The sequence below is a fragment of the Anabrus simplex genome, chromosome 3 (genome assembly GCF_040414725.1).
Source record: "Anabrus simplex isolate iqAnaSimp1 chromosome 3, ASM4041472v1, whole genome shotgun sequence".
Taxonomy (NCBI): Eukaryota; Metazoa; Arthropoda; class Insecta; order Orthoptera; family Tettigoniidae; genus Anabrus; species Anabrus simplex.
In genome coordinates, this window is record NC_090267.1 from 157,556,442 (window position 1) to 157,579,154 (window position 22,713).

General features: G+C 38.4%; 1 protein-coding gene across 1 annotated transcript in view; it reads left to right on the forward strand.

Moving 5' to 3' along the window:
- LOC136866109 (chymotrypsin-1) overlaps positions 1-22,713 on the forward strand; it is a 225,842-nt gene that overhangs the window by 109,412 nt on the left and 93,717 nt on the right. Inside the window, exon 4 of the mRNA XM_067142786.2 lies at positions 10,422-10,551. Coding sequence (XP_066998887.2) covers positions 10,422-10,551 — 130 coding nt within the window. The remainder of the gene's footprint in view (positions 1-10,421; positions 10,552-22,713) is intronic.

The window sequence follows — 22,713 nt, forward strand, 5'->3', positions numbered from 1 at the left end:
CATCTTTATACCTTAATTTATATGTACAAAGCCCCCCTTGTGGCCATGATCGTTAAGGTGCTGAAGTCTAAATGGTCTGATACCGAAGTTAGCCGGTTCGAGTCCCGTTGGTCGAAAAATTTTCACCATCTGAATGTTGGCCGGCAGGTGGTGGTATAAAATTTCTAATCACTAGATTGCGTGCCAAAAGCCTGGTTTAAATTCCAAACCTCTCCACAGTGCTCATATGGAGTGAGGGCATATGACGCTGTTGATGGTGACTCGTCCGTCGTATGGGGACGTTAAGCCTTGAGCAGACACCTTGGTGCTATTCGACAGGAGTGGGCTATGTGCCGGCACCGGGTTTCACCCTCTCCCTACTAACATATATCACGTCATTCATTTCATCTTATTAACTACTCTGATGAGGTTGACGTCAGGAAGGGCATCCGGTCATTAAAACCCGCCACGACAGATTCATTTCATCTCATACCCGACCCCGTAGGGAAACGGGACAAGGGTTGGACAAACACAGTAGAGTATATATAGATCGCTCCAAAGCGACTTCCATTTACTAATATATATTTCACACCCTTCCCTAGGGATTCTAGGGGCGTCGTTTCCCCACAGCACTTTTTCCAGATAGTAGATAATTTTTGTGACAAGTTTAGTTGACAGCTATTATGGAAAGTACAAATAAACATCTGTAATCTCACTCACATTGGACATTGTATATTCTTCACCCCATCTGACCCCCGTGCCGACTGAGGCTCAACTTGGACTTAAACGTCGTCCGGGGAGTCACTATTCATTTAGGCGACCCGTAAAGCTATGGTCTCGACACTATTTTCGATTATATATCTCACCCCCTATCCCCGTTCCCAACTACTAACGGGTAAATAATCCGAAATGTCACAATTCATCTTAGCAAACCCGCCAGCTCCCAAGAGATTAAAAAAACGGAGTGTCACTATTCATCTCAGCGACCACGAAGCTATGAATTGGACATTTTTCGATTATTTTTATATCTCATTCCCCTTCGCCCATACCAAAGGGGACTGAACTTGGACTTTAAAATTCCGGAGAGTCACTATTTATTTCAAAGACCACGAAAACTATAAATTCGACACTATTTTCGATAATTTATACATATCATCATCTCACCCCCACCAGTAAGGGATAAAATATCCGGAGGGTTACTATTCATTTCAGTGACCACGAAAACTATGGTTTCGACACTATTTTCTATTATTTTTATATCTCACTTCCATCTCGTCCCCAGCCCGTATAGGGATGAACTTGAACTTAAAAAATTTACATTTACATTTATTTATTTATTTAATGTTATCATATGCTCCTGCAATGTTATTATTTCCTCTTAAGATTATTGTTACAACTATAAAACTCCATCTGTTTGATACTTTAATTTATTTCAATATGGCCTAGTAAATGCACACACGCCTAATTAAACACAAACCATTCTAACCAGTTATGAATGGCCACACACTAATTACCAGTCTATTTATCAATCCCTCTTCTGTACACACACCCAGCAGTTCCGGCCGGTTGCTACCTAGGAACGTCTATAATCCTTACTTCCACTTTCCCCCAAGTCCAGTCACCTCGTACAGCCACTGTGTATAGACAGCTGGATTTGAACATAGTGCCCCTGGCTATACAACACACGACGACTGTTCGTCGGTTTGACTCCAATGATAGTCCGGTACTTCACACCATCACATGAAGTGAACAACAATCAGCAACAGCTCAACAGTATACAACAGCAGGACGATACTCACAACAGCGAATATTAACACACGTCCAATTATCCTCACTCTCACGATAACTGCTTCAATCGCTGATTCATGGAGGTCCTCAATCCACAGAAGTACACACGCACAGTACACCTAAGGCAGTACACAGTTCTGTCACCTCCAGTTACACACTCGCTGGTCTCTCCGACACTACTACAACAACTCGTTCGCAGAGGCCTTGTATTTATAGCTCGATGTTGGGCCACTAGAATATTCAGGGTTCGGCTGGAGATCGAACCTTCCCATCTTATCTTCCAGAAAGCGTATGGAGAAACTAGATGAAGGGAACAATAGAGGAAGGGCCATGGCATGTCCTCTGGCGGGCTGGGAAGTTCCCCGAGCTGGCTTACTCATCCCCTTTCAGGTAATAGCGAAAGGCCTGCGACAAGGTTGACGGTCACTTGAGCACGTAACATTATTAAATAATTTAACTAGTCCATCTCAGCCTCTAATTTAAAGTAAATAGGGAATTCCTGAACACCTATGGGATATGTCAGCAAGTGATGAAGGACCCGTAAGCGACCATGTATAGAAAAATCTCATGATCATCCTATCGACGAATGTGAGGTAATGTATATTTTATTGCGGCTTATACCTATCTAAGTGTTCAATACAGACTGAAACTTGAGACTAAAACTCTTTGCCACATAAGGCTGAGGAAACTGACATGAAAATTCCTGACGATTGTAGCGCTACTATAGTCGTGATGTACGTAGGTGCAGAGTAATATAGTATATTGTAAGAGTTAATAGATAGATGGATAAACAAATAAGTCGTAGAAGAAGAAGAAGTACAATAATAATAATAATAATAATAATAATAATAATAATAATAATAATAATAATAATAATAATAATAATAATAATAATTGGACGATAACGACTGAAACGTGCAGCGAGAAGGAACTAGGCTAAGAGAAAAATATAGCGACAAGAGAAAACCAAGGGTTAACAACGTAAATATATATATTTAACAATAAATAAATAATTAAAAATTTCTCAACAAGATAGTAAATCCGAGACAAGAGTTTACCAGACAGTAAAATATATATAGGAAACCTCAAAAGACAAGGAAAATGTGCCACATTTACAATACAGAATATTACATCAAAAAACGTACGAATAAGTATTAAGCGTACAATAAAGAGTGGTAAAACTCCAATAAGGGGAAACAACCTAAAAAATGAGAAGAAACTAAAATGCAAAACGATGAGAATATGGGAATGGAAGTAGGGATCAAACTGGGGAAAGCATTCTATTCGCCGGGTGTAGTTACGCTACGGGATATTTTATTATTATTATTATACTGTAGCAAAAAGTAGCATTGGTGCTAGGAAGCAGATAATGTGAGATCAAATTTCCATTGTCCGTAGTACAGTTCGTAGTAGAAAATTTTAAGTAGAAATAATGTCTTGCATATTTAATTTTGATGCGTCATAAACTGGCGAAACAGAAGTTCAACTGGGGAAGATGGCCCAAAGAAGAATCTAATGTCAAAATAACATCATGATAGGTCTTGCTCACCAAATGATCCGAAAAATTACAGTCCAGATGGTAATGACAATATAAACGCAGCACAGTAGTTTCGGTGCTCCACCACTCCGAGACGAAGGCAGACTCAATTTTAGAGCGGTGGAGGAGAGAAAATATAGCGATATAGAAACGTCGAGAAGAATAGAGAAGTTGAAAGCCAGCATGATCCAGAACGTCATAATCACGTGTGAAATAGAAGTTAGCACAAGCACACAGCAAGCGCAGAAGGCGATGCGTGGATGAGATGACAACAAATATGTAGGTGGATGGTCCGCCTAGTCAATACTAAATATGAATTATTTATATTTATTTACCTAAGTCTAGTACATATTTCGAGAATCTTAATACATTCCCTTTATCAGCTAGTCAAATTAAAATTAAAATCCTGTACACAAAAAGACCTAATTAAAAGGGGGGCCCCCATTAAGAAATCCAAAACCATTGCCAATACAATTTGACAGTTTAAAAATCGAAGAGTTGGTGCATGGAATTTCATTCCATCCAGTCGAGTACGATAAAACACAATAGAATAATGTCTGTATGAATTAAAATATTGAGCACTAAGTTCTTGTTGTGGCGTTAGATCACCGTGTACTTGATGATCCGATGATTACTTGTAAAATTCAATTGGAGGTAAGAATAAAATTAAATAGTGCAAGAACTTGTTGTCATGCCGAAACCATCCGTTAATGGGTGTGTTATGCAGCCAGGTGATATGAGCTTAAAATGATCTGTAAGAGGGAAAAGTAAAATAGAAACTATAATCGGAAGACTATAACATAAACAAAATGAGAATACAACGCGTAAAATTATTAAAACTTACCAATATAGTGATACAAGAAGTACATGAGGCTGTCATGTAACTATTAAGAATACATAAAAGCGGTTGAAGTTGTTCGGCGACTGATTGCGGAGTTACAGTGGTAGGCACGGTGAACGGACGGAGGAGGGGAGAGTACGGCCTCTGTGTTCTAATGTCTTACTTCCCCACTTACACGCTTTCCTTCCTTCTCTTTTGCTCTCTTCATAGCGTATTGGGTCACCAATTTAAACAACTGGTTATCCTCTGCCGTGTGCTCGTTAAGGCAATTTTCATTATCACATTTTTGTAACATGTATATTTCTAATTTCTCAAGGGTATTCATTTGTTTACCTTTGTTTAGCGAGTGTAATAGAACCATGTCCCGTTCAATATTAGTGAACTGATGATTGTTTTCGTGCATGTGTTCGCACTTGGCAGGGTATCTAGAATGTCTTCGTGTATTCACATGCTCTTTATACCGTACCGACACACTCCTTCCCGACTGTCCTACATACTTTTTTCGCAGTCTTTGCAAGACAATTTATATACTCCTGAGTTACGGAAAATGCTACTGCTGTTTACGCTATTTGAGTTGAACAAAATTTTATTATTATTATCGGTCCTAAAGGATACATGGATGTTGTGTTTCCTAAAGAGTTTAACCAAGCCATCTGATTGTTTATTAACATAAGTGAATGTAGCAAATTTCTTCTTTTCTTTCCCATTTGCAAGTAGAGTGTGAGGTATATTCACGAACTTTCTCTTTATCCTATTGACATAGCTCGTAGGGTAGCCATTTCCTCTGGCAATATCGTGGATAATGTTTATCTCTTTATTAAATTCACTTTTATCTAGTGGCGTTCTTACTGCTCTATTGATCAAGCTATAAAATGCCGCTTTCTTGTGTTCTCTCGGGTGGTTTGAGTCTTTCCTGATAACAACACCTGTATGTGTAGGCTTTCTAAATACATGATAAACAAGGTTTTCATTTTCTCCAGTTACTGTTACGTCTAGGTAGTTTAGGCTTTTATTATCTTCCGATTCAATTGTAAACGTAATGTGTTTATCTAAGTTGTTTAACTGGTCTAACAGTTCGTTTGGTTTGCGGTCCTGTGCATTAATGATAACGAACGTGTCATCAACAAACCTACACCATAAATCTAATCCTCTTATTTTACCGACTATTTTATTAGATTCCATGTGGTCCATATATATATATATCCGCAAGGATGCCAGACGCTGGTGATCCCATGGCCAACCCTTTTTCCTTGTTATACACGTTGTTATTAAAAGTAAAAAGGTTGTTTTCTAGTGTGAACCTTAATAAGTTGATGAATTCGTCTATCTCTACTCTACTCAACGGGCTGTGTGTATTCAAGTTATCTTTAACGATGTTAATAGTCTCCGTAATCTGGATATTCGAGTACATATCTTTAACATCAAAGCTATGGATGGCATTATGTTGCGATGAAATGACGTTTTCTGCCCTATCACAAAAATCTGTTGTATTGCAGAGGGTAGTGTCTACATTAAATCTATAATATTTCTTTAAAAACGTGTGCATAAATTTGGCCGCTTTATTTGTGGGAATGTTCCTGAAATTTACGACCGGTCTAATAAGCATACCTTCTTTGTGTACCTTAGGCATTGTCCTCAATTTAGGTAATCCTAGGTTTATATTTACCAAGCGTTTTCCTGCTTTCGTATCCATCAGGAAGTTAGTATTAGTTAAAATTTGCTTAAATGTCTTTTGCATATTGTTAGTGGGGTCCTGCTTTATCTGACGAAAATTATCTCCCTTCAAAAAATAATTCGTTTTACTAACGTAATCTTCTTTATTCAACAAAACTATAGTATTACCCTTATCAGCCTTCGTAACGATTATGTTGTTATCTTTGATCTCCTTGTTGATCATTCGGAGATTATTATTTGTTTTGACATCTGCGTTAGTCTTGTGTTCCAATATTTTACAAATTTTCTTTTTCGTCTCGAACCTCATATTCTCTTGTTCGTCTATAGGGACCTCTGCTAATGCTACTTCAGATTCCGCTATTAGTTTTATTAATTCCCTGTTTTGAATGGTCTTACTCGTGTGTGGCCAGTTATGTTTAGGACCTTTACTTAAGATCTCAACCTCATCTTCGTTGAAATCAACATTGGTCAGGTTTTTAAGTGACGGATAAAATATGTGTGTTGTTGTGTGTGTTATATTGTATCGCATTTTCTTTCTTGTGATGCGCTTGTCATCAATGAGCTTCTGGTATTTTCTTTCCAAAACTTCTTGTTTTTTCTTTAGTATTGAAAATAATGTGAGATTAATATTAAATTGCGCCTCCTCTCACTCCAAAACCGAAATCTAACTAGTGATGAGTGGGTGTAATTCATGAAGTGTGTTGTTCAGGTCTTTTGAAATACTAAAAATTTTAACTTCGGAATTCTTGAATTTATTTATTATAGTGCTCAATATTTTAATTCAGACAGACTTTATTCTATTGTGTTTTTCGTACTCGACTGGATGGAATTAAATTCCATGCACCAACTCTTCGATTTTTAAAATGTCAAATTTTATTGGCAGTAGTTTTGGATTTCTTAATGGGGCCTCCCTTTTATTTAGGTCTTTTTTGTACAGGAATTTTAATCTTAATTTGACTAGCTGATGAAGGGAATGTATTAAGATTCTCGAAACATGTACTAGACTTATGTAAATAAATATAAATAATTAATATTGACCCACATATTTGTTGTGATCAAGTCAATACGGATCAAATACCGGCCACTGTGGTCAAGATTATTAATAGTGATTATGCCAGCCAGGCTAGAAAAATGATAAATAAATTCAAGTATACCAAAGTTAAAATTCTTATTATTTCAAAAGACATGAACTTTCTCAAGAAATGTATTAAAAGTAATGCCATGCCTAAACATTTGAAATTCAGTACAAAAGAGCGGTAGATTGCAGCATCACGAAATGAGAACACAGCGAAAGTTAACCACTTGTGGATTAAAGACGAAATTAGATGTTTACACCTTAAAAAACGAAGATGAACAACACACTTTATGAATTACACCCACTCATCACTAGTCAGATTTCGGTTTTGGAGTGGGAGGAGGTGCAATTTAATATTAATCTCACATTATTTTCAATACCAAAGAAAAACAAGAAGTTTTGGAAAGAAAATACCAGAAGCTCATTGATGACAACCGCATCACAAGAGAGAAAATGAGAAACAATATAACACACGCAAAAACACACACATTTTATCCGTCACTTAAAAATCTGACCAATGTTGATTTCAACGAAGATGAGGTTGAGATCTTAAGTAAAGGTCCTAAACATAACTGGCCACACACAAGTGAGACCATTCAAAACAGGGAATTAGTGAAACTAATAGCGGAATCTGAAGTAGCAACAGCAGAGGTCCCTATAGACAAACAAGTGAATATGAGGTTCGAGACGAAAAAGAAAATTTGTAAAATACTGGAACACAAGACTAACGCAGATGTCAAAACAAATAATAATCTCCGAATGATCAACAAGGAGATCAAAGATAACAACATAATCGTTACGAAGGCTGATAAGGGTAATACTATAGTTTTGTTTAATAAAGAAGATTACGTTAGTAAAACGAATGATTTTTTGAAGGGAGGTAATTTTCATCAGGTAAAGAAGGACCCCACTAACAATATGCAAAAGACATTTAAGCAAATTTTAATTAATACTAACTTCATGATGGATTCGAAAGAAGGAAAAAGGCTTGGTAAATTTGAACCCGGGGTTACCTAAATTGAGGGCAATGCCTAAGGTACACAAAGAAGGTATACCTATTAGACCGGTCGTAAACTTCAGAAACATTCCCAGATATAAAACGGCCAAATTTATACACACGTTCTTAAAGAAATACTATAGATTTAATGCAGACGCTAGCCTCCGCAATACCACAGATTTTTGTGATATGACAAAAACATCATTTTATCGCAAAATACCATCCATAGCTTTGATGTTAAAGATATGTACTCGAATATCCCGATTACGGAGACTGTTAACATCGTTAAAGATTACTTGAATACACACAGCCCGTTCAGTAGAGTAGAGGTAGACGAATTCATCAACTTATTAACGTTCACACTAGAAAACAACTTTTTTACTTTTAATAACAACGTGTATAACAAGGAAAAAGGGTTGGCCATGGGATCACCAGCGTCTGGCATCCTTGCGGATATATATATATATGGACCACATGGAATCTAATAAAATAGTCGGTAAAATAAGAGGATTAGATTTATGGTGTAGGTTTGTTGATGACACGTTCGTTATCATTAATGCACAGGACCGCAAACCAAACGAACTGTTAGACCAGTTAAACAACTTAGATAAACACATTACGTTTACAATTGAATCGGAAGATAATAAAAGCCTAAACTACCTAGACGTAACAGTAACTGGAGAAAATGAAAACCTTGTTTATCATGTATTTAGAAAGCCTACACATACAGGTGTTGTTATCAGGAAAGACTCAAACCACCCGAGAGAACACAAGAAAGCGGCATTTTATAGCTTGATCAATAGAGCAGTAAGAACGCCACTAGATAAAAGTGAATTTAATAAAGAGATAAACATTATCCATGATATTGCCAGAAGAAATGGCTACCCTACGAGCTATGTCAATAGGATAAAGAGTAAGGTCGTGAATAGACCTAACACTCTACTTGTAAATAGGAAAGAAAAGAAGAAATTTGCTACATTCACTTATGTTAATAAACAATCAAATGGCTTGGTTAAACTCTTTAGGAAACACAACATCCATGTATCCTTTAGGACCGATAATAATAATAAAATTTTGTCAACTCAAATAGCGTAAACAGCAGTAGCATTTTCCGTAACTCAGGAGTATATAAATTGTCTTTCAAAGACTGCGAAAAAAGTATGTAGGACAGTCGGGATGGAGTGTGTCGGTACGGTATAAAGAGCATGTGAATACACGAAGACATTCTAGATACCTTGCCATGTGTGAACCCATGCACGAAAACAAAATCATCACTTTACTAATATTGAACGGGACATGGTTCTATTACACCCGCTAAACAAAGGTAAACAAATGAATACCCTTGAGAAATTAGTAATTTACATGTTACAAAAATTTGATAATGAAAATTGCCTTAACGAGCACTTGGCAGAGGAGAACCAGTTGTTTTATTCTTAACTCCAATTGAATTTTACAAATAATCATCGGATCATCAAGTACAGAGTGATATAACGCCACAACAAGAACTTAGTGCTCATTATTTTAATTCATACAGACTTTATTCTATTGTGTTTTATCGTATTCGACTGGATGGAATTAAAGTCCATGCACCAACTCTTCGGTTTTTAAAATGTCAAATTGTATTGGCAATAGTTTAGGATTTCTTAATGAGGGCCTCCATTTTAATTAGGTCTTTTTGTGTACAGGAATTTTAAGATTATTTTGTCTAGCTGATGAAGCGAATCTATTAAGATTCTCGAAACATGTACTAGACTTAGATAAATAAATATAAATAATTAATATTTAGTACAACCTACATATTTGTTGTGATCAAGTCAATACGGATTAAATACCGGCCACTATGGTCAAGAATTTTAATAGTGGAGGAGATGACTTCAGAGTCACGTGATGAACGGATTTGGCATGCAGCAATGAGCATAGCAGTAGGGTGAGTGAAGCTGCGGCGGCGTGATCGTAGAAAGGGCAGCGTGCGAAGGTAGGATATATACGTAGCATTCAGCGGAGTTCGTAACAAGATTTACCAATTATCATATCATGTTTTATTGAAGTCCAGCTCTCGTTTTAACGGTTATAAAGCAAGTCAAAGACATCACTTTTCACTACACTGTCACACATACATAACATGCATGTACAAATCGACGGATAATCACATAAATTGTTCTTCTGAAAGTGACATATCCTCATTGGACATTGGCGGACAATCTGTTCCGGGCCTCCTTACTAACAGCTGTTCTAAATAAGCCAGCTGACGATGAATTTTATCATTGGCTGAGGTTTCCCAACTATGAAATGCTTCCTCGCCCAGAGCCTCTACTTCATTTAACTTTTCCTTGAAGTATAAGTTGTTGAAGGTGGTATCTCTAATTACGCATAATGTGGCTAACGTTGCTGTCTTCCATCCTTTGATGGTCTTTGTTATTTCCCACCACATTAATACACCTACAAATTATCAAATAAGATGACATTGTGGAAAGTAATTACATACTGATATAAGCAGTTAATTTAATAATTCTGTTTTCTTTACTTTCAGCCGACAAAGTTCGTTACGAGTTAGTGTAGGATCTGCAAATATTACCAAAGGAAGGATATATTCTATACAGAAATTCATCATCCACGAGGATTACGCCAAACCAGGTGGAATCGACTTAGCCCTAGTAAAAGTAAGCGTCTTTTCTCAAACAATTTTAAACTTGTTTCGTTGAATCTATGTCTCCAATTTTATTTTATTTTTTATTTATTTTGTTGATGAATAGGGTTCCAGAGAGCAATATATCTGTGAAAGAGGAATAATAGTGTTATTACATATCCTTTAAGTATCACTACTTTGAGTAGAACTATTTACCTAATGGATAGGATTATAAGTGGATTATAATCAAAGTAACAATACACGAGGAACAACGTTTTGACTTTTAAGGTGTCTTTGGAAATCAAAAAAATATAAGAGGGAAAACTGTTACAAATCTATAGTGCCTAACAGGTACTTCTTAAGCTTATTACGATGAATTTTACCACTAGCGGAGGTTCCCCAACCATGAAATGCGTCCTCGCCCAGAGTCGCTACTTCATTTGACTTTTCCTTGAAGTATGAGTTGTTGGAGGTGGTATTTCTAGTAACGCATAATGTGGCTAACGTATGCTGTTTTAGGGATGATTGCTATATTGTCAGGAAAGCTGTTATGTTCAGATATTAGTAAGTGTTGCACTCTCTTAGTGACAAACCTTCTTCCTTAGCCTTCTTTGCTTCTCTGTTGACTAGGTTTCGGAGTCTTTTATAGTTTATGATTCCTTCTTTACTCTTCGAGTTTTTAAATTTCCTTGTTTCCTCTATAAGTTCAGATACATAATCTGTAACCCATGGTTCTCATGCTTGTTTCGTCGTTTTTCCTATTACCTGATTTGCAGCTTTTATGATATAGTGTTTAAGGCCCATCAATTTCTCATTTATTGTACCATTGGGTATTTCTGCGACGTTCTGTTTTACAAGTGTTTGATAATTTTCCTTGATTCTGTCGTGTTTTAGTTTCCTGACATTATATCTGGAACATTATTCCGCGTTCTTCCTCTTCTTTCTTAGTCTTAAATCAGATTTTAACAATACTAGGTAGTAGTCACTCACTACATCAGCTCCTGGATAACTTGTGCATTGTTTGACTTGGTTACGGTACTTTCCCTTACCATAATATAATCTATTTGGTACCTCGCTTTATCTCCAGGTACAGTCCAGGTGTACCTTCTTCTCTTGGGCTGTTTGAACGAGGTGTTTGTAATTATTAGTCCTTTGGTTTTACAAAAGTCTATTAATTGTTGTCGTCTGTCATTTCTTACTCCAAGATCATACTGACCTACAGTCTTCCCATCTTCTCCTTCACCAACAGAAGCGTTCCAGTCTCCAAGAAAAATGAGATTCTCGTTGTCCTTAATCGTATCCATCAACTCCTCTAACTTATCATATACCTGGTCAACTTATTCATCTGAATGATTCGTTGTTGGCATGCACACCTGTATTATTATCATGTCAATTGGTTCATTTTCTATTCTCACCATAATTATTCTATCACTGTATTGTACATAGCTCTTAACTCGTACACCTACTTTTTTACTCAATACGTTTCCTACACCTTTTTCTCCAGAGTATATAATTCTAAAGTTATCACTCCAAAAGTCCCCTTCTCAGGTCACTTTATTTCACTCACTCCTAATATGTCTATGTCGTGTTCAGCCATCTCCTTTTTTAAGTTCTCTAGCTTACCACAAATGTTGAGAGATCGTACATTCCAAGTTCCTAAGAGAATATTTCGTGTGTTTCTTCCACGCTTTGTCCCTGACCCCAGCCGGAGATCCAAATTGGGGACTATTTTACCTCCGGAATTACATTTAGTTCCAAAGCCTACCATCATTGCTGCATAACAAGGGATATCCAGTGGATCTTTAATGGAGTGGTTTCCCTCTGGCCTTCTCCATCCTATGCCGTTGACCGTACTGGTTCATCCGCCTTTAGGAGCAGTTTCCCACTCCAAGGGCAAGAGAGTGCCCTACCCTATACCGGCTCATCCGCCCTCCTTGGAGGCCGTTGGCACTTGGTAACGGGGGCCCTCTTATCCCGGGGGATATTCGGTCCATATCCTCTGTCCAATAATAAAACCAACTTGGTAAGACTTTGGATTAGTTCTTCTGCCCTCCAAGTCGTTGGGAGACCTCCTCTTCCGCCTTGGAGACCGTTGACCATTTTCGTTTTAGCCTCATTTGATCCACGGTTGCTTATTTGACCATGCCTTATTCGCACCTGTCCTGCATATTTAATATATATAAGAAAAAATTGGACCCAAAGACAAAATATCTCCTTTGGTGTGCCTTGTAGTTCACTTTTATTCATGCCAATCTGAACATATGATATGATAAGAAATCCTTAAACCAGAGCAGTGAGAGACCTCTCACACCAGTCTTTTCCAGTTTGCATGTCATAAGTTCATGGCTAACAGTATCAAAAGCCTTTTTCTAAAATCGATGAACAACCCAGCAGTCTTGTAACATTTATCAATGTAATTTTGAAGCTCAATTATAATGTCCATTAAGGAAGGATCCACCCCAGCTTTTTCTCTGAAGCCATATTGAAGTCTGGAAAAATAATTGCATTCTTCGAGGTAACTAATAAGCCTAACTTTGACAACAGTTTCTAAGATTTTAGACAATACAGGTGGTACTGAAATGGGTCGGTAGTTTTCTGAGTCGGATCTATCACTCTGTTTGTGTACAGGAACCACTCTAGAGATCGTTAATGAATCGGGGACCATGCCTCTTGCCAAAGAGCAGTTGATAAATTCAGATATTGGACCAGAGAGTGCTCTATTACAGATTTTGAGAACTTTACTGGAAATACTATCACTAGCAACTGAGCGAGCTTGTTTGAGAGAATTGATAATTGCAGACACTTCTTCTGGAGAACATGGTTTTAAGGAAATGGAATTAGGATGATTGTTTATTGTAGCAGTACGTTCAGGATGTGCAACAATATTTGAATATTGTGTGGCAGGGACTGAGATAAAATGATCATTCAGGGCATTGTAAATGTCACTTTTATCTTCGAAACATTCATTCCCTAGCTTGATACGACCAATATTGATTGTTGGTTTTGAAGGTTTACAAAGAACTTCATTTATGAGTTGCCAGGTGTGTTTAGTGTTGTGTAGATTTTTTAAACTGATTATCATAGCCTAGTACGACTTCTTGAGAGTCCTCTTCAGGGTTGTAGCTCTACTGCAGTAACTTTTATATTCTTCTTTAATTATACCGTTGTGTGGGTGTTTTCTTAACTTACTGTACAGAAGTGTTTGTATTTAGATGATGAAATTTTCTAACTGTTGATGCAAGTCAAGACCACTTTGAATGCATATGGTTAAAGCAGCATATGAAGCATTTATGTCTCCATCATCTACCCATTGCAATTGGTGTTGCTCAAAATATGGTCTAGCCCTTTCATAATCTATATGCCTATATGAGTGTAGTTTTGGCTCACTGGGGATATAAACAGATGTCTTTGAAATGTCTACACTAAAGAGCAAGAGATTATGGTCACTCAAATCATCAATTATGTTATCTACAGAGCAGTGATTAAGTTTTATGCTGCATAGAAACGGGTCGATTAGTGAAATGTTCGAATTCAGTCTGGTAAGGTACAGTTTTTAATGCCGTAGCTCTGCGTGAACATTTTATATTCATTAGTTAATACTGCAATTGAGAGTAAATTCATATTAAAGTCACCAGCAACAAGTACACTGACTGACAGAGCAAATGCAACACCAAGAAGGAGTGGTCAGAACTTTATGCCAATTGCAGGGTAGACTGACGTCACTGAGGTATGCTCATGATGTGAAATGCGCCGCTGTGCTGCGCACGTAGCGAACGATAAATGGGACACGGCGTTGGCGAATGGCCCACTTCGTACCGTGATTTCTCAGCCGACAGTCATTGTAGAACGTGTTGTCGTGTGCCACAGGACACGTGTATAGCTAAGAATGCCAGGCCGCCGTCAACGGAGGCATTTCCAGCAGACAGACGACTTTACGAGGGATATGGTGATCGGGCTGAGAAGGGCAGTTTGGTCGCTTCGTCAAATCGCAGCCGATACCCATAGGGATGTGTCCACGGTGCAGCGCCTGTGGCGAAGATGGTTGGCGCAGGGACATGTGGCACGTGCGAGGGGTCCAGGCGCAGCCCGAGTGACGTCTGCACGCGAGGATCGGCGCATCCGCCGCCAAGCGGTGGCAGCCCCGTACGCCACGTCAACCGCCATTCTTCAGCATGTGCAAGACACCCTGGCTGTTCCAATATCGACCAGAACAATTTCCCGTCGATTGGTTGAAGGAGGCCTGCACTCCCGGCGTCCGCTCAGAAGACTACCATTGACTCCACAGCATAGACGTGCACGCCTGGCATGGTGCCGGGCTAGAGCGACTTGGATGAGGGAATGGCGGAACGTCGTGTTCTCCGATGAGTCACGCTTCTGTTCTGTCAGTGATAGTCACCGCAGACGAGTGTGGCGTCGGCGTGGAGGAAGGTCAAATCCGGCAGTAACTGTGGAGCGCCCTACCGCTAGACAACGCGGCATCATGGTTTGGGGCGCTATTGCGTATGATTCCACGTCACCTCTAGTGCGTATTCAAGGCACGTTAAATGCCCACCGCTACGTGCAGCATGTGCTGCGGCCGGTTTCACTCCCGTACCTTCAGGGCTGCCCAATGCTCTGTTTCAGCAGGATAATGCCCGCCCACACACTGCTCGCATCTCCCAACAGGCTCTACGAGGTGTACAGATGCTTCCGTGGCCAGCGTACTCTCCGGATCTCTCACCAATCGAACACGTGTGGGATCACATTGGACGCCGTTTGCAAACTCTGCCCTAGCCTCGTACGGACGACCAACTGTGGCAAATGGTTGACAGAGAATGGAGAACCATCCCTCAGGACACCATCCGCACTCTTATTGAGTCTGTACCTCGACGTGTTTCTGCGTGCATCGCCGCTCGCGGTGGTCCTACATCCTACTGAGTCGATGCCGTGCGCATTGTGTAACCTGCATATCGGTTTGAAATAAACATCAATTATTCGTCCGTGCCGTCTCTGTTTTTTCCCCAACTTTCATCCCTTTCGAACCACTCCTTCTTGGTGTTGCATTTGCTCTGTCAGTCAGTGTATATCATTGATTTATTTTGTTTAATATTATTTCTACGTCATCGCATAGCTGTGTTCAATTTGAAGAGAATTGATTGTAAACAGCCATAATAATATAACTGCACCCTGACTTAGAATTCTCCAAAACCAGAATATTATGATGCTTTTGGACATTATTGATGATATTACATTGCCATGATTTGTTTTCAGCTTAAATTGATACTCTCCTACCGGTAAGTGATTTTTCAGAAGGAGTTCTAAATTAATGAAATGCTTTATAATCTGTGTTATTGTAGAAGTTAGACTCATCACCGTTTACAGACAATCATGTTTCAACAACAACTATAAAATCGATATTTTGAATTTACTCTATGCGATCAGCTATCATCTCTTACCACTGATCTCTATGCATGGATGGCTCATATCTTGGGTAGCAGTAAGCCGAATAGAAGATGACTGGCGTTGTAAGATGGCAGCGAGCGCACGGTGCAGTAGACCACGAGGAGCGCGCTTGCTTTGTTTGTGCTTAAGTCAGTGACGCCAGGCCTCCTCCTTGTAGTTCCGCGGGTGTTCTGTGCTATTTTAATTCAATACCCCACACATTTACAAAGGAAATAAGATCAAATACATCAATGAAAAATCACTAGTTTAGATATTTCACACGTTGAATTGAAACCACATGTTACTTCTGCATGTTAGTAAAATATAAACAAACAAGGGAGCCATGCTTGTACTACTACGATTAATACAAATACGAATTCCTAAAATGTAAACAATACAAATACATAATATATTTAAACTATCAAGGTATACATGTGTGGCAGATATAAATTGAGTACTGTTAGGAAGAGGTACAACATTCTCTCCGTCAGTTCAAATTACAAGATTTCCTAACATATCGTTATTGTATTGATTATGTAGTAAACAAGTGACTGTCAGCATGCCGAAGTGTACTTCTACGGCAAATACGCCGCAAAATACTTGAAGATATCAATTATGCCGTTACAGGAGAAGTGGGTGTGGTTCTAGGCTTTTAAATGTCCTGCGGGCTCATATTAAATGGCTTCTACAAGCTTTAAGCAAGCCGGAATTACTAAAATTGAATTTTTTCTCAAAGAGGCAGAATAGGGCTATTTTACTATGAATAAAAATAAAAACCGAGTTTTTGGCTCAAAATACGAAAAATTCAGTCATTCGTCCCATTAAGAATGCGAACATGTATAAAATATACAGCAATGTTTCCAGAAACTATATTTTACTCTTATTGTATTACCGATCGCTAATTGCATGTATTCAGCACCTAAGTTAATATTTGTCGGCCGTTATTCTACACTCATTTTTATTGCTATCCCGGAGATTTCCTGACCTCGAAATGACGTGCCGGTGTTCCCAATGTCCTTATGCTTCGAGTGAACATGTCCGAATATTTTTAATTATTCCAATGCGCCATTAACTGCAATTTAAATTGGTTATATTATCATTGCTTAGCGATAGGGAGAGCTCTAGGATGGGTACACCAACATGGCGGACCGCGAGCGAGCTCAACTTGGCGTACTTTCTCCTGCAGCGGAGAGCTGCCATCAGCGATCCATGTATTGAGATCAGTGTCTCTAACTTACCATTTCGTATGCTACGAGAATTGGAGTACAGTATTCTCAAGGATGGAGCAATTGTTCCAAATGAGGTAACCAAGTCACTATACTGAAAGTATGAGTTCCATTGTCCTTCTGTCATCAGTGTAGTTTAAAAGAAGAGGAAGAAAAACAAACATAAACATAAAAAAGATACTGTGAAGACTGACAGCTCATTTAAGCCTAGATGCTGCGAGCCTAATCAATTTTTCAATATCCTCTTCACATTTTATTGTAGACACTTCAAGGGAGGTGGTAGAGATGTTGCCAGAATTCGCCCTTGTCTCACAAATGCACGTTAAATTCTCTTTGTCCTAGCATCACGAGCCTTCTTGAAGAGAGATTCATTGTAGTGCATAAGGTGTTCGTTTAAGTATATATTCACTTTGGCGTCTTGCTGATTTCAATAGGGCATCCTTTTTTGAGCGTTGGACAAATATGACTATTACGGGCTTCACATTGTTTTTGTTGAAAGAAGAAACCCTGTGAACAGTGTCGATGCTGCCCGGATGTATTGGTACATCCAGGATGTCTCCAATTTTCTGGACATGTTCAGTTAAGTTTTCTTGTTAGTGGTACGGAATCCCAGATATTTTCATATTATTTGTTCTTGAATATTGTTTTCGTTTCTCAACGTTGAGTTTAAGCTGTACCACTTCTCCGGCGCAGTTATTCGATTTTAAGTCTTGTACTGTGGTGTTCTGCACTATCAGTTCTGATTGAATTCTGCCCACCTCAACACCAAAACCGTCAAATTTGTCACTGACAAATTGGACAGAAGTCTTCAGTTTTTTATGCACTGACTCTAGTTCACCAATTTTGCTTAATATTATTTTAAATTTTGTGGAAATAGAGTCTTGTAAATTTGAGTCTGGTGGAACGACAAGCTCAGGTTCGAGTGACGCCGAGTTGAAGGTCAAATATATCTTTTTAATAATCAACCTCTTATAAACGCACATGTTTCATGTTGACGATATTACAATATTTTTCATTTTCACATTCATGAAGAGTAAAAAACTGTGCTAATATATTCCAATATCACCTTCGAGGAAATGCATACCTAAAAAAAACATGCAGACTACAACGAACTGCCCTAAACAATAGGAGCTATCCGTTGCGGTGACGTGGATTAAAGTGGTTACCTCCGTCTGGCCAGCTTTATCCCTTGAAATTAATCTGGTATTCATTTCCATTGAAAGCTGAGTAAAATCCAGGGCCACGAGTTCATCCAAGAGTAGACGAATAGTTTCTCAATATCTCGACTTCATTCTGGGGAATAGAATGAATGTCCTTTCATATAAATCGAGTACACCTTTACCACACAGGCTTTTACGATAAAACTTTTCCCACAACAGCATATAATGGTAACGGACCACGTTATTGTTTTGGGTACCAGACTACAGACTGGTTTATTGCCAACCTGCTCTACGCTAACCATTTCATTTATGAATAAATACTACTAAGCCCAAGATATACTGTAATCTCTTTGTCATATTTCTACCTTGGTCCATCCCTACTGTTATTACCTCCTCCACTTCTGTGAAAAACTAACTTAAACATTTCTGGATGTCCCATCATGTGTTCTATCATCTTGTCCCTTCTTCTGATAAAAATCCGCCAAGTCGTTCTCCTTTCACCAACTCAACTGAACTGATCAACCTTCAGTATTCTTGTGTAACGCTACACTTCAAAACTTATTTTCCTTTCTGAGGTAGTTGTCAGCCATACTTCACTTCCATACACAGCCAAACCCCAGATGCAATTCTTCAAAAATGTCTTTCTAATTTTGTGTTGATTGTTAGAAGTAAGCAAGCATATACTAGTCTGTACTTTTGTCCCCCTTAAGTCTGCCGTGTTAGTTATCTTGCTACAAAAGTAACGATATCCATCCACCTCCTTTAGGACTTCACTTCTGTAATTGCTCTATTATCATATGGCAAATGAGGGAGAGATAGAGGCCGTGGTAATAATAATAATAATAATAATAATAATAATAATAATAATAATAATAATAATAATAATAATAATAATAATAATAATGATGTACACTCCGATGACAACTCAAATAGAAATTAAGAATGCCAAGAATGCCAAGAATAAGGTTTGAAATCTATGTCGGAATCAAATAAGCAACACAATAAATAAGTATTGAGCTTAGGAATTCGGGTTAGGCTCGGAAGCAGGATTGCCAGTATGGACGTCCCATTTTATGGCTATGTGCCAATTTCTGGAATGATCGCTGATTGCACTGTCGTATTACCATATTACCCCACGTTAATTTTATGGTCGTGTGGTCTGACATGGAAAATCAAATAAACCGTGGTTGAATGCAGGAATTCAATGGTTGGCCAAGAAATAGAAGGAGAACATGAACTGCTACAAAGAAATTATAGAGCAAGTCAGCTGGCAGAATTTTTCACCCATCGTAATTTAGTCCTTATTAACATTTTGTTCAAAACCCACAAACGATACCTGTATACATGGACAAGTGCTGGAGTCACTGTAATATAGCATACATATTTCATTATGGTTAGGAAGGGATTCAGAATTTGCAAGACCTGCCCAGAGGCGGACGTGAAATTTAACAACAACTTGATGGTCATGAAATGCAGTCTGAAGTTGAACAAGCTAAAGAAAGGAATGTAAAGAGATGGCTTGTGGAGAAGTTGATGATGATTCTAACTGCCAAATAAGTATACGAAGTATAAAGCAATATGTGGAAACTGTACAAAATTTCACCCCATTAAAAGCTTCTGACACAATTTAACGCATAAATAGAGGAGATATGAGAAAATGTCATACGATCAGTCATGTAGGCCACTAAAAATAAGGTGTGATGGCGCAATCCGTTTGTCGATGTTAAGTACCGTTCAGCAGCAGTTTAATTTCGAAATTGTCTGCTGTTACAAAGGTGCATTGAGTAGGGTAGTATCAAAGTCGGAAGTGTCACATTTCGATTCTTTCAGGGGAGACGAAAAACTGGTTGAGGGGTTTCTGGATGAGAAACAGTATTGAAAATTTTTCTTGAGGTGTGTTAGGCCTTTAGGATTGGATTTTAATGATACATTCGATACTTATGTAAAAAAACGTTAAAAAGTGGACTTGGCCGGTTTTGATACCAATATTTGGACTTGGCCGGTTTTGAAACCAAGTGCCTTTCATCTTGATTTTCATGCTGTCCGTTTTTGAAACTAACTTTTAGGAGTTCAGCTTCAGAAATGGAATATTGAGGAAAAAGAGGAGGAGATTAGGGAAAGAAAATAAAATGAAATTTACAAAACTTTCTTTATTTAAATTTTAATATACTCTATAGTACTCTAAAAACTCAGTGCAGACACATTTGACCAGTACAAATGTTTATCATAAAAATAAAAGAATAAGCTGTGAATATACTTCTCTCATGACACTTAACTGAAGAACGGTAAAAATTTTAAAATACGAAATTAAACAGGGACAAATTTTAAACAAACTGTGGAAAAACAACCATGTGGGAACAAAAGCAATGAGTTAGAAAATAGTTTTAGATGTTCAAGTTATGCACTCAGCAACCAAGATTTCTTCGTCACTAGCACAATTACTACTTTCAAATTCACACTCTGCTTCCATACATTCTACCACTGAAGTAGCATTGTTAATAATATTAGTATACCAAGCCAGCTCTTCGATCTCTTCCCACTTTTCTCCAAATTAGCTTTTAGCAGGTTTATTATCTTTTAATTCCTTTGAGTTAACTTCACACCCAACAAGTATTGGATTAGGATGAACAATAACAAATGAATTTCCTCTCTTCAAAATTGATCTTGCCACACTTGAATTCACATCGTAGGCGATCTCCCCACGAACGATAACAGATTGTCCAATACTCGATTTTTGAAAGATGAAACGTTTACACTTGGACAGGGGAAATTGAAGACTCTGAGTAGCCTTTACCACTTCCTGAGCTTCGTGTTTCCAGTTGTAAGCATGCCAGTGCTTACCGAGAACTTTCAGTGTACCATGCCGAGCATAAATTTCATGGCACTCCTCCATTTTTATGATTGTATTCTTTTTTAAGTTCTTTTTCCAACACGCCGAACACACGATCAGCAGGAAGGAAGGAATGGCCTGTAACCGGAAAAATCATCTGTACCGTTCGCACATTTTCAGGAGCATTATTCTGCAACAATGCAGCTACCATAGTCATAAAAATAATATTTTTGTTTTGACCAGCGCAACCGTCGGCCACTAGTCTGATTGTTGAAATTCCTGTGAGTTGTCCTGAGGTTTTCTTCTCTGTAAGTTCATTAAAAATAGCAGTTGCTACCTTATTAGATGACTTCGGATTTTCATGTTCCTCCCCCCCCCCCCCCATGTGTAAATGGAAATATTCTTCTCATTCAGTGAAGCTGTGGATGACTGCCACTTTGTAGCAATATAGCTGGCGGCTATAATACGCATGCTGGTCAGGTATTTTCGGTAGTGGCAGATTTTTTGATGTCAATAGAAATGGTAATTAGGTCATGGCGAGTTTCTCTCAAGTAATTAAAAAAACTCATAGCCTTCTTCTTGTGGAGAATTTTTGTGCTATTTAGTTCATGTTTCAGAGTTTCATTTGCGGCCTTTTAAGCATCTTTAATTCTCTCATCAAGCTGCTGACATGTAGAACAGGCATCAACCAATGGTGCTGCAAAACTGATGTTGAATTTCCTACGAAGAACACACAAGAAATACGATCTTTTCACTTCCAAGGCTCTTCCCAGTGCTACTTCGGTTTGATACGGTCGGAACATTTTGTTCTGATTTAAATCAGAAGGGAGGTAATTTCGCTTGCTTGGCGATCTCCCGTAGTGAGATTCCATACCCTCGAATTTCTGTATAAATGTTATGACAGATTCCTTACGATCCCGGAATAGGGGCTCTTTTCTATTACCTCTTCGGGTCTCCACTGGTACCAGAGAGCCGTTCTTTTAAATCGTTGAAAAACTCCTCCGACTCGATGTTTAGTAATCCCCAAGATGTCCAAAAAGGTTTTCTTACATACCTCAATCTTATTTTTACTTCATTCTTTACGTAGTACACATAATTTGTAGCTTTGGTTCTTGAACCTGTCCTCGGTCTTCGGTGAGCTGGCGGAGTTTCTTTGATGTATTTGAGGAGGAAAGCGTCTTGTTTCTGCTTCCCCTTGAAAGTATGAAACGCTGAATGGAACTTCTGAATATCCACCATTTTCAGAAGTCTACAGCATTTTGACCCGCGGCCTCCTCTGTGATTCCACCTTGGATATTCAGGCATTCCTTTTTCAGAGTATCTGTGAGTAAAAAGAAAAAAATTGTGATTAGATTTAGCAAGTACTATATTGATTGCGATCTACAAAGAGCATTATTAAAGTATGAAGGCTTTCACCGCCGGTGTCAATATAATAAAAATCTTCCGGGCTATTAAGCCGTGGTCCACTCCTCTCGTTTCTACCAAACGTTTCGACTACTGCTGCGGTAGTCATCTTCTGTGGCGTCGTGTCGATACGCTCTCCTGTATCCCGCTGGCGA